This window comes from Nelumbo lutea, chromosome 2 (genome assembly GCF_056320005.1).
Source record: "Nelumbo lutea isolate HS-2025 chromosome 2, American lotus-T2T, whole genome shotgun sequence".
Lineage (NCBI taxonomy): Eukaryota > Viridiplantae > Streptophyta > Magnoliopsida > Proteales > Nelumbonaceae > Nelumbo > Nelumbo lutea.
Genome location: NC_142685.1, coordinates 5,057,058 through 5,074,502, shown reverse-complemented (window position 1 = coordinate 5,074,502; position 17,445 = coordinate 5,057,058). Strand labels below are relative to the sequence as shown.

General features: G+C 37.7%; 1 protein-coding gene across 1 annotated transcript; it reads left to right on the top strand.

Moving 5' to 3' along the window:
• Positions 1-7,859: 7,859 nt before the first annotated feature.
• On the top strand, positions 7,860-11,225 carry LOC148868225 (kinase-like protein). The gene is made up of 9 exons (XM_088973104.1): positions 7,860-8,043; positions 8,180-8,714; positions 8,821-9,299; positions 9,398-9,530; positions 9,707-9,775; positions 9,873-9,944; positions 10,321-10,392; positions 10,499-10,716; positions 10,825-11,225. The coding sequence occupies exons 1-9, from the start codon at positions 7,974-7,976 to the stop codon at positions 11,034-11,036; spliced, it is 1,860 nt and encodes a 619-aa protein (XP_088829230.1). The 5' UTR covers positions 7,860-7,973; the 3' UTR covers positions 11,037-11,225.
• The last annotated feature ends 6,220 nt before the right edge of the window (positions 11,226-17,445 follow it).

Below are 17,445 nucleotides of genomic sequence, written 5' to 3'. Positions count from 1 at the left end.
TGGAGGTTGGGGCTGTGTTGTATTGGAGGATTGCAAGACTTTGCTGCGACTTTGGCCTGGTGGGTGTTGAATGACAAGAATGAACTTTTTTTGTTTGCTTAATTGTTCAAGCTAAACTTGCATTGATTTGTTGAAGTAGAAAATTAAGTCTTATTTCTCTATTTGTGGCGATTGGCCAACGAGAAAAGATGCGCAATGATATTGTCTTCGAGGCCTAGCATCACTTGGCGTATTGGCTACTTTTTTTTAGCATGAAAGATGAAATTTTATATCATAGTAGTGTGGGTATACGTCTGTCTAGAACTACCAATGGATCAGATCTTTTCTAAACCAAAATCAATTTAGACGGATTGGACAAATTAACAAGACTTGGACTTGTGCAGACTTAGTGGTCCAAAGTATTTATTGAATTGGATTGAGTTGGACCGAATCAATTTATGGTCCATTCATACAAGATAAGTGTGGGTATACGTCTGTCTAGAACTACCAATGGATCAGATCTTTTCTAAACCAAAATCAATTTAGACGGATTGGACAAATTAACAAGACTTGGACTTGTGCAGACTTAGTGGTCCAAAGTATTTATTGAATTGGATTGAGTTGGACCGAATCAATTTATGGTCCATTGATACAAGATAAGTGTCAATGGATCAGATTTGGATTGGAACCAATCTAAATTAAAATAAATTTGAACAGATTGGACTAGTGCTGTTCATAAGAATGCCCAACCCGAGTTGGGCAGGTTTTCATCCGTACCGGTCGGTTTTGGGTTGGGCACATACATAAATCGAAATCTCGGGTCGGTTTCAGTTTTTTTGCGTGAAAACCGAAACCAACCCGAACCGAACTAGTATTCTACTAGTTTGGTAGTTCCTACTTCATAGTTTGAGTAGTTTCTTAATTCCTAATAGTCTTCTACTTTTAGACTTCTACTAGAACTAGAATTCTAGAAGGCTCATTAGGCAATTACAATTAGAATTCATTTAGGTGTCATTTTTTAGTTTTTTACCTAGATTAGAATTTAGAAGGTTTCTAAATTTTTATTTGATTGATTTACCTACCTAAATTTACCTAGTTTTTTACTCTAGAAGGCCCATTATTGACACTTGTTTTTACATGAAGAATTTATTGATTTTATTCTTTACCTGAATTAAATTTAGATTTATATTGGACTCTTGAATATCAAATTATCAACTAATTCAGATTTTATTTGGCTTTGTACAAGAGCAAAAGCGAAACCGACCCAAACCGACCCAACCCGACTCAAACCGACCAGGTCGGTTTGGCCTGTCAGTGGGTCGATTTCGGTTCCCACCTTAGCTAACCCGACCAGGTCGGGTCGGTTGGAAAAATCTCAAAAAACCGACCCAACCCGACCCGTGAACACCCCTAGATTGAACAGTCTAGAGTTTGAATTGGACCGGTTCGAAATATTCATTACATTAGATTAGACCTGATCCGTTTGTAATGGATTCACATTGGACTGGACTGAATTGGACCAAATCCAGTCCAATTGATGCCCCTACATTTAAAAATATAAGTAAATGATATAAAAAATAATCAAATTTAATTTTTATGGCGTACATCAAAATCAAGGCAATTATCTGTTATAAATTATTAGCAGTGAATAAGTATGTTGACAAGATCAAAGATCATATGCTATTATTATTCCTATGTATGATTTGAAAAATCGGGCTTTGGTCTGCCAAGGGTTGGGCCGTTTGGGGTTGAGCCTTTGGCAGTATCCCTTTTCCTAAACTCCATGTTCATCTGAGGTTGGTTTCATTTTCTGCTATTTAGGGAGTCTCGCTTAATGGGATCGATCTCTATTGAGGTGTTGTCCCTCCTTTTGGGTGTTATTTAACTCATTGTACCATTTGCAAACGTCTCATATGTTATAGTATATATTTGGTTCTACAGATGTTTATAGATAGTCATTTATAAACGTTATTTGTATTTTACTTTAAATGTTTTTTTTGTTTTTGTTGTTTGGTTGAGTATTATTTTAATTATTTTTTGCCTTCTACAAACACCACATAAAAGTGTGTCGCATGATAATTTCATTTCAAGAAATGTTGGGGCATTGGGAGAAACGAGAATATGACGTTTTCCATGCCCCATTCACAAAAATCAATACATTTCAGTTTTTCGTTATTTATTTGATAAAAGATAAAACCAAACAATAGTTTCAAATGCAATAAACGCTAATGCCTTTCTGACATTAATGTAGCAGTGTGTTTTTAATAAACGTCCATGAAACCAAACATCACCGGTCTCTCTGTGCTCGATGTTTTTTCTCTCGAAAAATAGTATGGTCTGATGTCTAATGTTGTTTCTGTTCCCATCTTTTCTTGCTGCATGTTTATTTTCAAAATTCAAAATAAAATTATTCATATCAACAAATATTTCAATCCTTATTTACAAGGCCAGCTCATCTTTTTCTAGTTTACTAATTGAGGATAAAAAATTGGCCCACATGAAATTTGAAACGTCTTTGGCTATCAAAAGCTTGACACAATGCCAGGTGGATTTTCAATAAAAATCAATTTGCGCCTTATTTGTAAATTGTAATACATGAGTTGGCTATTGCTTAGCTTAAATAGTTAATTCTGCCTAGGCATCGTATACGCCCACACTAAACCAAACCTTTTTTTTGGTAATCTAAACCCAGCAGATTTTATTTTCAAAGTTGAAACCACAGAATAATGGACCCACAATGAAAGCAAGCAGATGGGATGATCACGGGCATCGCAAATAATCCAGTAACAAACAAAACAAATTGGGACAACAGACACGTATTCTAGCCTCTAGTGGACTGAAGGGTTGCTGTATTCTCTTCAATCACAAAAGTTGTCCATGCCAGCCAAACATCATGTTTCAATGGGGATTTGGGACAGAAATGATTTTTAGGGTCCGTTTAATTAATAGTCAGAATGAGAATTAGAATCAAATTTGTTTGAATCGATATTAGAATGGCCTATTTCCATAATTTGATTGGTTCAAACAAGAACTAAAATGAAAATTGAAATCAGTTGAAATTAGGGCTATTTCTTCGAGGAATGCCATTCTAACAATAATGGGAATGGAATTTTGATTCCATCCAACCAAATAATTAGAATGGAATGAACCATTTTAATTCTGATTCTAGACTCTTATTCATGCGAACTAAATGGACCCACAGAATTAAAAAACCATAATGCTTTTCCTTCAAGTGATACACAAATCTCTCTGACATCACCAACAACTATTAGCAAGGCCCAGAGGAGTGGGGTCTACCTTCATTGATACAATGTTACAATTAAGCTGTCAATTTAAAGCTATCGTTGGACTGGATTTTGATTCCAACTAACATCGAATCCGAAGTGATTCAAACCAATCACAGTTTATTTTCTTAGTCAAAAATCTAATCCATTTCGTTACAATATTTGAATATCCTTTTTAATTATTCTAAAATCTAAACCAAAGGGTCTTTTCTCCTTTTTATGAGTAATTAGGGCTTCTAGTCGATAATGGCAATTTTTTGCCTTTAATATCAATTAAAATAATAATTTTCATATAATAATTAAAATAAGATAAGCTTTTTGCAAAATTATCAATTAAGGGCACTATGCAGTACTGTTGCGTCTTCCTCGGCTAACAAAGAAAGAGTTCCATATGCCAATGGCGGTGGGGGTTTGGAGGTTTCCATGAGAGAGAGAGAGAGAGTGGGTGAAGCGAAGCCAGGAGTCAAATCGATGAACTGTGAGGAGTGCGGTTTTTGTTTTCCATCTCATTGACTGCTTTGAGAGAGGAGATGGAGAAGAAAAGAAAACAGGAGTGGTTTTATGGAAGTTCATTTTAGGCAGTTATCACCGAGAAATTCCTGATTTTCCGTCGTTGGCAAATTGTTAAATGAGACCCAATGGGTATCATATGCTTAGGATGCAACTTGGATGTTGGATGGGCTTGGATTAGGTTTTTGTCAAAATTGGAATGGGGTTGGCTCGTAGGCCTCAGCCTGAAGCAATGTAAAGGCTAACTTAGGCCAATCCGATGGGAAGATGAAAGCAGAAGTCGACAATCTTTAGAAAGTAGCATTTGGCTTGAACAAAGCTATGCCGAGTTTCCTATATCTTATTACCCAACCTAATGGATTATCAAGATGGTAGAGATGTGGGTTCAATACAAGATGTGCAGAAGAAAAGAAGGAAAAATCTATGATGCTGGAAACACATGGTACTGAAACTGTTTTTTTTTTTTTTTTTTTTATGCCATCAAACAAAGGATATCACCAGTACTATTTAAGTTGGTTTTTGAATCACCGTTGACCTGGACAGTTGGACCATTTGGCCCCAAAATCGTCTAGGCAACTAGTTCTATTTTACCCCAAATCCAGTGCCCAGCCAAAAACTGTTGAATCGGTCAATGACATTTTTTTAACATGTTAATACTCAATGAGGGTGGGCTCAAGAGAGTGCCATGTGTTTGGTGCAATGTTTTAAAAAATGACCCAAACCAGAACCGTTTTGGTCATTGATTTATGGGTCAATGATTCGACCATCTAGTTCGAACCGATGACCCGTTCTAACAAAAATTAAAAAATAAAAAACAATAATTAAAATAAAAACGACCAAAAACCATTGAACTGGTCGAATGGATCGACGATTTGAACACCCAAATCAACAAGTCGTTGATCAATTCAATGATTTTTGGCCAAGCACCGGATTTAGGGTAAAACAAAACCAGTTTCTTGGATGGTTTTTCGGGCTGAACGGCCCGACCGTCCAATTCAACGGTGGTTTGAAAGCATTGGTTTGGTGTATACTAGACCTGTTCATGGGCCAGGTAGCCCAATGGGCTGGTCCGGCCCGGCCTGTTATTAAGTCGGGCTTGGTCATAATTTTAGGCCCGTCAGCTTGAGCTCGAGCCTAAAGCACCGGGCCCAATTTAATTTGGGCCGGGCTCGGGCTTTCCCAAAAAAGCCCAGCCGAGCCCGAGCCCGACTTGATACTATATATTAAATAATAAAAAATATATTTTATTTGATAAAAATATATATAATATTTTTTATTTGTTCTTCTCTTTTTTTTTCCAAGTAATAGTGAGATGTTTATTACTTTTGAGTTTTGAAGGTTTTTAATATAAATAAAACACTTTTTTATTGAATAAAAAAATTATATTTTCAATTTTTTGGTCAGACTCAAGACTTAGGCCCGGTGGTCGGGTTGGGCTCCGGCTCGGGGCTGAATGTATTCTGTTGAAGTGTTGATATATATACAAAGTCCTACCCGAACCCAGCCCGTCCGAGCCCATAAACAGGTCTAGTGTATACTGAACGAGTGAGTTGGCATGATGTCAATGGGCAGGTGGAGGATCCTTTCCTCACCAGGCTGGAGAGAATTCGGAATATCCTATTCATGTGACAAACTGATAATCAGTTTTAGCTGGGACAGCCTATCACATAAATTTATTTCCTAATTTCTTGAAAAATCACCCAAATTCTTTGTGAACAAAGAATTCAAGGATTCGATTATGATATATTAAAAAAATAAAAACCTTATAAATCTACAAGGTGGTAGTCAATCAGGGGGTATTGGGGGTGGATTGGTCAAAGTTCTTTATATATGATATATTCTGGCAGCATAACAAAAATTAGGGGTGTTTGGTCAAAATTCTTACGGTATCATACCTTTCAGTATCATAGATTTATGCATTAACTGTATCGATTTTTTTAATACTCTTCATAAATCATACCGTAGAAGGTGGGAAATGCCGTGTTGGATCGCAAAAACATGCGTCGAATTACTGGATTGAAGTGACAAAGCTTATTCCATGGATGGATAGATGGATAAGGTGTAAAATACGCGAGAACCTTTTCGGGGCCCAGCCCAGAATTGCATGGGCTCTATTATGGTTTAGATGTATAATATTCCTAAAGAGGACCCAAAACTCAAATCCAGCTTTTCAGTGTTCAATGCTAACCCAAGAACGGAGCAAATTAGATTTCCAATGAAGACCAAACAGCTTTCTGATTCAGTGCTAACTAACCCAAAATCCAGGTTAAAGCTCAGGGTATGTTTAAGAATTTTGCCCTTTTGATCTATTGTTGTTAACATGTCAATACTTAAATAAATTTGGAATGGGATCAAAAGAGTCCCATCCCATGTGTTTGGAGCATACTATATGAATTGGCATAAAATCATTTTTGGGCCAGTAGAGGATATTCTCCGCACTGATCTGGAGAGGATTGTTTATTGGGAAATGGGAACCCCCTATTCATTTGACAAACTGACTGTCAGTTTTAGCCGATACACCCTATCACATAAAATTATGTCCATCCTTCTTGGGCTTTTTTTTGGAATTAAAAACCATGTGATTAAAAAATAATAAAAACTGATATTGTTTATTGAGAAGTCCAATGAACAATGATGGTCATTCATGTTGAATCATGATATACCATATCCACGGCGTTGAAGGCAGATGTTTGCCACATTACCAGATCTTTTGATCCAACCTCCTTGTACGGCTTAAATGGATAGACTTGAGTATGATACCTGAAAAACTTATAATCAACCCACGGGTATCATAAAAGTTACAATCAATCAACTGGTATTCATCAAAATTAATTCATGAGAGAGAGGTTTTGATATTCCAATCGTAAGACCCTTCATTTATCTATTATTAACGTATTATTAACTTATATTTTTATCTTTATGACACATATGCTTCGTAAGTGCCCAGTAATTTATATTTCCAACTTCCATGTATTCCCCCAACAGGGAGAGAGATCCTTTTGGGCCCCGGCCCAGAATTGCGTGGGCCCTATTATGGTGTAGTTGCATTATATTCCCCCAACAGGGACCCAAAAGTAAAAAATGGCGGAACAAAGGTGGGTTTAACATGCTGGAGCTTATCCATTAACACGCAAATGTTATGAGCTTATGATTAGGTTGATAGGTCAACACCCATGAAAGTCAACTCTCCATTACAGCACTACCACTTACAAGCCGTTGATTTTGACTAAAATACCACGCGTAAGCGAATCAAGCCAAATCCCCCAAAGCCGCCCTACATGGGACACTTTTTGTCATATTAATGCAGAGTTTGTGAATTGTGAGCAAACACAGCTTGGGTAGCATAGTTGCACATTAGGGTCCGTTTGGTTTGCAATTGAAATTGGAATCGAAATTTTTTAGTTTAGACAGGAATATAAATGAAAATTGAAATTAAGAGGAATAGGATTTCATTTCCAAGAGAAGTAGATGAAATGGCCATTCTCTCAAATGGGAGGATTCCCATTCTACCCAACCAAATTGAAATCAGAATAACCCATCCGATTCCAATTCGAGACCCTTATTCCCGCGAACCAAACGGGCCTTAATTCTCCCTCCCCAAAAAATGTTGAGTTGTTGACCAATTGGCTTGGCCATTCATGCGTATTCTCATCTCTGACGCTGCTTCCCTTGGGACCCACACCCAATATCTTCCTTGACCGCTACATCCCTGTTGACCTGTTCGAGACCTTCAAGTGAAGGTGGGCCCAGCCCATGGCCCATGTGTTCGTTTACCATGAAAGATTTCAGTCGGAACTCTCATTATTCTCTTTGAAAAATTGTCTCTATATTTTGTTCTTGTACTCCTATACTAGGCTTCCTAGTAAAGGATCTCACTACTGTTCTTGTCAAAATATACCAATCTAAGCAAGCTAGGACTCCCATTCCATGAACGAATGATACAAATAGAAAATAATTAACAAAGTCAAAGTCAACCAAAAATAAAACAAAAATTAGCAAAGCACATGAACATCCTGTCAACAATGCTCTATATCTCCAGGGCAAATCACAGTTCATAGTTCAAAACAACCTATAAAATGGGTTGTAATTCCTCTCCTCGATAGTCTTGATTCATAAACGGAGCGGAGCAAATTCAAAATCCCTACTAGCTGCTACTCTCCTCTCTTTGTTCCTTCTTTCAAAAGTTTCATTACTGCTGCCATGGCTAAGGTTCACCATCTCTTCATCTTATTACTTCTAACCATGTTAGCTATATCTGTATCGGCACAAGGTGAGCGTTAATTGCATCCAGATCCAATACTTGTTTTTCTTGTTTATCAGTTAAATTTCTGTACGTATATGCATGAATGGTTTATGATCGAGCACTCACAGCTTTCCCACGTTATATATCCAAATCCAACTTGCAGTGTTTGTAAGCATAGACTGCGGTTCTACGGATAGTTACGTGGATGACAACGGGATTACCTGGAGCAGCGACGATCTCTACATTCAGACCGGCGAGAGCCAAACCGTGCAAACGACTGCTGCTGCTTCTGTCTCCAAGGAGATGACCACACTGAGGGTGTTCACGGCTCGCAAGAAGAACTGCTACTCGTTCGGGAGTGCTAATGGAAAAAGGCATCTTGTGCGCGCAAGCTTCTACTATGGAAACTACGACAAGAAATCCTCCCCTCCGACCTTCGATCTCCATTTGGACGGCAACCTCTGGGCCACCGTGGTGACGACGGCGAGCAGCATTAACCCGATTTATTACGAAGCAATATATGTTCCCAAGGGGGATACCATAAGTGTGTGTCTGGCTCAGACCCAGCCCAATCAGTTTCCCTTCATATCGGCACTTGAAGTTAGGGAGTTGGGTTCAGAAATGTACAGTCACGTCAATTCAAATCATGCCTTGTTCTTGAGAGGGAGAACTGCTTATGGAGCCACCGATATCATAAGGTAATTAAGTGCAGACCAAATTAAATGTACGTCGATTCAAATTAGGCTTTGATTTATCGTCTTAGGCATGCTGAAAGTGAGAAATCGTTCTGATGTCTGTTGGTAGGTCTCCAGATGACTTATACGATCGTATTTGGGTTCCAGCCAAGCTTGCTACTGGTTTGAATAATGTTACGAATGAAGCAATATTCATTGCCACCACCGATGCTGCAGATGAACCTCCAAAAGCTGTGTTACAGACTGCAGCTACAGCTGCAAACGCATCTTTCTCCATTATCTTAGGCACAAACCTTCCAAATGCTCAAGTCCCCACCTACATAAACTGGTACTTTTCCGAGGTGTCTCAGCTGGATTCTACGCAGAAAAGGTCCTTCCGGGTTTACATAGACAACACGCCTATATCTACCCCCATAATTCCTCCTTTGGAGAGTGTCACTGAGATATTCATCGGCAATATAACTGCTTCTTCAAACACTTCGGTTTCTTTGGTACCCACTTCCGACTCCACACTTCCTCCACTGATAAATGCCATGGAGGTCTTTCAAATTAGCGATCCACTGACTGATGGAACCAATAGCAAAGATGGTGAGACTCTTATCGATCTTCAAATTCAACTCATAGCTACAGACTTTGACCCTACAGCGTCATGGCTTTACTAACCTGCAGTTTCAATTCTTATCCAGTGGAAGGATTGGCCCAGTTGCAAACTCAATTTGACGTACTCCAGGGGTGGAGCAGTGATCCTTGTCTTCCTGCAACGTTTAGCTGGGACTGGGTTACTTGTAGCTCTGATGACAGGCCTCGCATAACAGCACTGTAAGCAGCAGCCTCCTCTTCTTGGTCCTAGACTTCTATAAACATGACTTCTGGTTCTGGATCAAATTGGGTTTCTTCACGTAAAGTCGTGTAACAGGGAAAAAAAGTATTGTTCTTCAAAGGTCAAAGAATTATCTGCATTTTTACTGATTTAATGATTTATCTGGAATCACCAGGAATCTCGGTAGTTTTGATCTGATCGGGTTTCTTCCAGATTTCAGTTCCATGGATGCACTAGTAACCATGTAAGTGAAAATGGGTAAGAAGCACCTGCAAGTACAAAAACACAAACGTTTTGGATATCATGTTCTGAACCGCTTTATCGTTTCTCATCTATCACAGAGATTTGCACAACAACAGCTTGACTGGAGAAATCCCTGCTTTCCTAGGGACCTTCCCCAACCTCAAAGAGCTGTGAGTTTCTCTTTCTAATTCCTTTTATCCTGGGGAGACCATTACAATTAAGGGTCCGTTTGGTAGTAGTTGAAATCGGAATGTTCCATTCCTATTTTTTGGTTCAGACATGAATGAGAATGGAAATTAAAATCAGCACGAATAAAATTTTATTCCTAAAGAAGGGCAGGGAATAGCCAATTCCTCAAATAGGGGAATGCCATTCCAGATGGAATGGGAATGAGATTCCAATTCCACTCAACCAAACAGTTGGAATCGGAATAGCTCATTCCGATTCCAAACCCCAATTCCTGTGAACCAAACGGGGCCAAGTGTTCTTTGTATTAATTTATGTCAAAAAATTAAACTAACCGTGTGCCCCTTTTTCCTCTTGAAGTAACTTGGCAGATAATGAATTCAGTGGGTCCATACCTTCTTCATTGTCTAAGAATAGCAAATTAAAGTTGGTGTAAGTGACCCTAGCTTTATCAAGATTAATTCAACTCTTCCCAAAATAAATTACCAAAATTCAAGAGACTATATTGGGTTTTTAATTGTTTTCTTTAACCCTGTAGTGTGTCAGGCAATAAGGACTTGTGTGTCTCCGGCCGGTCATGTCAGACTTCCGGCATCGACACCTCTACTGGGAGCTCAGGCAGCAGCAAGAAGAGTAAACTACCGGTAATTCTTGGGGCCACAATCCCAGCTGTCGTCATTTTCTGGGTGATTGTAGGAGTTCTGGCTATCTTGCACCACAAGAGAAAGGCCGCTGCTGTAGCAGGATTGACTACAGGTAATTAGCAACTTTAAGTTGAAATATTGATGGACTTGTCAAGATGTGAAATTGTTTGGTATTGGTCTTATCTTCTAACCAGTATGCTGCTCGATCATATCTCCTCAGGACAAATGGGTGGGCCTGGTAAGCCTTATGGACAAACAGCGCCAATCCTATATAATGCGCAGATGGCTTCTCCTGCTAGTGTGAATAGTCAGCCTAATATTGCTAATGACTTTGCTGTAGAAGTGGCGCAGCAGGTGAGATTGGAGCTCTCTGGTATGGACCAGCAAGCACAAGGCGAATACCAGAACCAAAGAAATGATGGAAACCCCTGATTATTAAGCTCTCTCAAACTCGCAAAAAGAAGAGTTTTAATTTGCTGTCCAATTTGTGTAATGTATTCTTGATTGTATCATGCATGTTTGGTGTGGGGGACTATTCAAAAACAGAATATATATATATATATATATATACCAAAATGAGAAATTCCTTTTTTTTTCCTTTTATACAAGCTTCTTGCAAATTGAAACAAAAATCGATTAATTGTTTGATTAATGGTTATAGCTTTCTTTATCTCATTCCCCAACTCAAGAAACATGAAGATTTACATGGTTCAGCTTATAGCGTACATTCATGGACATAATAGGAGAAAGAAAATTCACTAAAAACAATAGATATTATAGTCATACTCCCTAACCAAATCCTAGCATCCAGTACACCCAAAGTACCTTACTTTATTCAATTATCTCACAAACTCCGAGTCCGGATTCAGTGGACCCCTGTGTTCACGGAGTGCGTGAACCCTCCAATGAGAGACGTGCACGTCGCCCTCTTTACTGCTAGCTCTTCCATTACGTTAACAGACATGTTAATGTTAACGCTTGTTAGCCCAGTTCAACCCATTATGTTAAAAACAAAACCCGAGCCCTGTACTCTCTTTCTTTCCCCCTCATTCGTTTAAAATCTATTTCTCCGGTTCATTTTCACCGAGCCCTAGCTCAACAGCAAGAGGCCATCAGCAGTGATTTTAACGAGTCCGATGGCGTGGAGACAACCAGTGACAAGTGTAAACCGATGATTTCTCTGTTGTCAAAAGAAGATGACAGATGCTTACCATCGGTTTACACTTATCGCCTATTGATTCCATGCCGTCAAAGGTGGATGGAATAGAGAAATTGCCGCCGGTGGTCTGTAGAAAGGAAGAATATCAGATTTTGGAGTAGAGTAACCGGTTAGGAAGGACAATGAGGAGAATGGATACTTACCGCCGGTTTACACTTGTCGCCGATTGATTCCACACAACCGGAGGTCAGTGAAATTGAGAAATCGCCGTTGGTGGTCTGTAGAAAGGAAGAAATCACATTTTGTAGTTGAATAATAGGCTAGGAAGGACAATGAGGGGAATGGATACTTACGGCCTGTTGTCTCCATGCCGTCAGACTTGTAAAAATCATGGTTTTTAAAGTCGACCCGGCGACCGAATCAGTCAGGCCAAACGGTTGGCCCCTTCTAACAAAAAAAATTAAAAAATTAAAAAACAGTTAAAATTGTTCGAACGATTAATCAGCCGGTTCAGCGGTTTATTGACCAAAATCAATTGTTTTAAGAAAAATGAAACCGTTCAAGTGATCAATTCCCGATTTTTCAATCCGACCGTCCGATCCGATTTAAAAACGATGATAAAAATCATCGCTAGTGGCCTCTTGCTCTTGAGCTAGGGCTCGGCGAAAATGAACTGGGAAAATAGATTTCAAACGAATGAGGGGGAAGAGAGTACAGGACTTGGATTTTGTTTTAAGATAATTGAACCAGGCTAACAAACGTTAACATGTTTGTTAATGTAACGGAAGAGCTAACTGTAAAGAGGGCGACGTGCATGCCTCTCATTGGCCCGTGAACCCAGGGGTCCACTGAATCCGGACTCGCCTTCTTTCTTTTCTTGATTCTGAAAATGGCTGAAGGCACAAGTTATAAGAGAGATTTATATGAGAAAACCCTAATCGGGTTGACAATTGCTAGACTGGGAATTGTATGCTAGTTACTGACAAGTGAACACATAACTTGTAAAACCAACGAGTCCCTACTATGAACCAAATACAGAAATCCCATCTGTGAATTGACCAATTGTGAATCAATGCACTTTAGTGAAACAATCAACTACAAAATAGACCATCAATGTGAATTAAGTCATTATCTAACTGTGAGTCAGATCCATTGGCCAACCGATAGTCCCACTATGAATCATTTTACAACTCATTTCATGGTTCCATCACAAAATGTTATGAAAGTTTTTTCTCAACTTAAATCAACTTAAAACCAGTTAAATCATAGATTCAAGGCATCAACACAACATCAATTTCTTATCAACATTAACCTGACACAAATACTAACTCAACATTAACCTGTCACAAATACTAACTCAACAAGGTATGTGTAAAAATAAAAAATAAAAATAAATAAAACATGGCTAGAGTTCCTTGTCAAATGCAAAGCAATTCTCGCTCATAGTAGTAGCAAAACTAGACCTGATGAAAGGGTTGACTAGTAATTACAAGCTAGTAGGTGGGATTCTCTTTTTATTTCATTTTCCATGTAACTTTGATCTATAAAGGAATGGAATATAATTTGGAGTATAAATCTCTTTCATTGGGTTTAGCCCCCATTTGGGAGTGCTTATTGGATACGTGCTTATGAGTGTTTGGTGAAAAAGCACTTGTTTCAAATAGGGGTAGTATAAGTATTTTTAAAATGATGGCAGACCAAGATGGGCCAAAAAAGAAATAAACACTTAAACATTGGGCTCTTGAATAAGTGCTTATTTTCAGGAATAAGCATTTATTCAAGCTTATTTTCCAAATACAAACAAGTGATTATTGGTGTAGTCCCAGCCCAAAATAAGTGCTTATTTGAATTAGCATGCCCAGATATGGGCTTATACTGTATATCTACATACAATTACAAATTATGCTTGATTATAAAAACCAAACAAATAACAAAGAGTCGCAATGATGTAGGAATCCATGCATAGTCATGCATGAGTCTTCTTATATAGTAATTGTTAAAGTGGCTTTGTTGTTTAGGCCTTGTATTAACTGGGCACAGGTTTCAATTATGTCCAATACCCTCGTTAGGCATAACCATGTTGGGCAAACTATTAGCTTGTGACATTATGGCCCTGTTCGTTTTTTGGTAAGTTACTTATCCGGGTAAATGCAATTACCTAGGTAAGTTTTTCCTAGGAAACATTTACCCAAGTAAGTGCATTTACCCATGTTCTTTTATTTTTCAGGTAAATAAGGTAATGACCATTTTAGTCATAAAAATTCATTATTAAAAGGGATATTTTTGTCTCATTCGAGTGTTAGCAACTTTCCTCCTAGGTGGAAAATTTATTTACCCACCTACGAGATGGGTATCACTTACCCAAGTAAATGATACACAGGAAAATAAACTTTTTCTGGTCCCAACATTAATCTAAAAAATGAACATAGGATTCTTGGTCAGTGGGAACCAAAATCCTATTGACCAACTTTCCCCCCTCTCAAAATCTAAAAAAAAAAAAAAATGCCCCCTAAATGGGAAACCAATTGTTGGAAATGAGTTATGTAAAATATCAGCCATCAAGTGAACCATATGCACTAATTAAGAGAGACATTTCAACAACCTTCTCTCTAGCAAAATGCAGTCAAGGACAATATATTTGGTGCATACATGAAATTTATGTTTAGTAATAAATGTTACTCCCAAATTATCACACTCTATAGAGTAGGCCGAGAAACATGAGAAAACCCAAGTTCCAATAAGTATGATGACCCATTTGAAGCCAACAGAGGTAGACACCAAGCTGTTATACTCCAACTAAATACTAGACCAAGATACGATGGATTGTTTGTTGGAACTCTAAGAGATAATATTGGCTCTAAGAAACATATAGAGCCTAAGATTCCATGAGTAATAATGTCTTTTAAGTATCTTAATTAATATGTTTTTCATGTAGTCAAGTGATATGAATTAGATAAAAAAGACATACCTTGGTTATATTTCATCTCTTTAACAAGTTTATTAATGAGCATAATGGCCCTATTATTCCAATGGGGAGGAGAATCTATATGATTGGCTTTTTACGAAATTTCCACATGAACAATTTCAGTGAAATCTTTCAGTTTCTTATTTTACTATGTCCAACTCTCTATATTCCACTATTTGTGTACTACATTGAATGTACAAAAATGGTTATAATAGAGTTTCTATTATTCATATTAATAAGTACTCTAGGAGGACTTTTTTATGCATTGCTAACGATTTAATAACTATCTTTGTAGTTCCAAAATGTTTTATTTTAAACTCCTACATATTATCTATATATACTAAGAGAGATATACGATCTGATGAGGCTACTATAAAATATTTACTCATGGGTGGGGAAAGCTCTTCTGTTCTGATTCATGGTTTCTCCTGGCTATATGGTTCATCTAGGGAAGAGATTGAGCTTCAAGAAATAGTGACTGGTTCTTATCAATACACAAATGTATAACTAGGAATTTCAATTGTGCTTATATTCACCACTTTAGGAATTGAGTTCAAGCTTTCCCAAACCCCTTTTCATTAATGAGCTCCTAACATATATGGAGGAACATGACTCATTTGAAAATTTTCTACCTCTATATCTATCTCTAAAATGTTTGGATTTTTCAAAACTCTGTAGACATGCGGAAGAGAAATGCTATCCCACTCAGACCAAGACATAATTTTTACCAAAAGTTTATCATGATATTTTTGTTCAAATAACAATTAAGGTGAAGGAGGGTTAGAAACAATGTTTCTCTTTGTGATAAATAGATCCATTTTGCAAGTTCGTTATTACCGGTAATTCCTACGAAGGATCAGACTAATGATGTATACAATACTTGAATTCTTGATGGAGATGCTACATAGTTGGTTCTCATCCTTCAAAGACCAGGAGTGTAGTAGGAGCATGGATCACCCTAAGATGATTATCCCATAGCTATTGAAAATATATCAAATCAGATGGTTCTATTTCTCAATCTTTTTGGCTTGCTCCTATGGAACCAAGGTCAAAAAGATTGAAAAAAAAAAAAAACATTCATTCACAACAATTGATGAATGATCCCTCGAAAAAGGATTAGTAATCCTTTTTAGAAATCAAATGGATTCAGTCTTTTATATATATAGATTTAGTCTTATACATATACGGGGAAGATAACCAAAAAAAGAAGATGAGTTCTTTTTCTTTAATCACTTAGGAGCTGTGTGAGATGAAAGTCTCATTCACAGTTTTGAATGAGAGAAATAAGTGAGAAATCCCCATTTCAACTGTGACTCCCCCACTTTAGTCATTGCTTTTCTTTTTGTTACTCCAAAAGCAGTTGCTTTAGCTTCATCCACTCGAATTTTTTTATTTCTCATCAAACGATTCCCATCTTCTTTTGGAAATAATACTAGCCATTCTTAGCATGATATTGGAGACCTCATTGCTATTACTCAAATAAGAATGAAACATATGCTTGCATATTCACCCATAGGTCAAATAGAATATTTGACGTTCCCGTAATGAGAATGTTTTTGAGCAAAAAAAAAATCTAAACCAATCATTCATTATTAAGAAGGGTATGGCTCTTGGAGAATTCTTCTTATAGTACTTCCATCATATTAATCTTACATTGACAAAGATGATGGTTGCAGCTCTTGATGCTGGAAGCACACCACAATCCATGTGGTCAAAACCTCACGTGGATTGGTTGAAGACTAATATTGATGGGGCAATGAGAGATAATAAGGCGAGTGGTGCTATTGTTAATGGGATCATAATGGGAGTCATGCATATTCTCTTGTTGTTTCCCTCCCTTGTGATTCGCCTATTGAGGTGAAAAGCCTGGGCCTTTTTCCATGAAACCCAGATTTCCTATTCACTTTTCCAACCCATTCTCTATTTGCTGTGAATTGCAGCCACACATCTCTCAACCCATAATAGAGATGTATGGCTGCAATTCACGGCGGGTAGAAAAAGTGAGTAGTAAATCCCGTTTTTTTGCATGGTGTTAAGTTTACAACCGACTTGCAATTGAACTCACTAGCTTTTAAGGGCGATGCTAAACAAATTATTGAACTCTTGTTGGTGAATTCTTCTCTACCGTGCTGTATCAACCGATCGTTATTGCTTATTGTAGGAATTTGTTATCTCGCTTATATTCTTTTTCAGTTTCTCATGTTAAGTGGCAAGCAATTATAGCTGCCCATAAAGTCTCTAGAATGGCCATTGGTTGTAATTCTATAGTCTCTAGGCCGATTTGTCTAGATTTTTTGGAAGCCTTTGTATCTTCTAATATTGGAAGCTGAAATGAATGAAAGTCCTGTTATTATTCCAAAGAAAAAAAAAAGACACATGATGCCAAAATCACTTATAACCAAACAATTAGTGCCATAAAAATGATAACCAATCAAGTGGTAGTGCAATGTATGGAAGGATAATTGGCCGAAAGATAGCACTCGGGATTTCCTACTCACTCTCCAATTCATGATGGGTAGAGAGTGGGTAGGAAAAGTTTGTAGGAAATCTGGACTCTAAAGATAAACCTCTAATAGATATAATAGGCTCAAATAGTGGTAATTAGATAAACATGGAGCTCAAGGTTGAGGATCTAATTAATAGCCAAAACAAAATTTGGGATCGAAGGAAATTAGATGAGAATATTCCCCATGAATTCATCCCAAAAACTAAAGCCA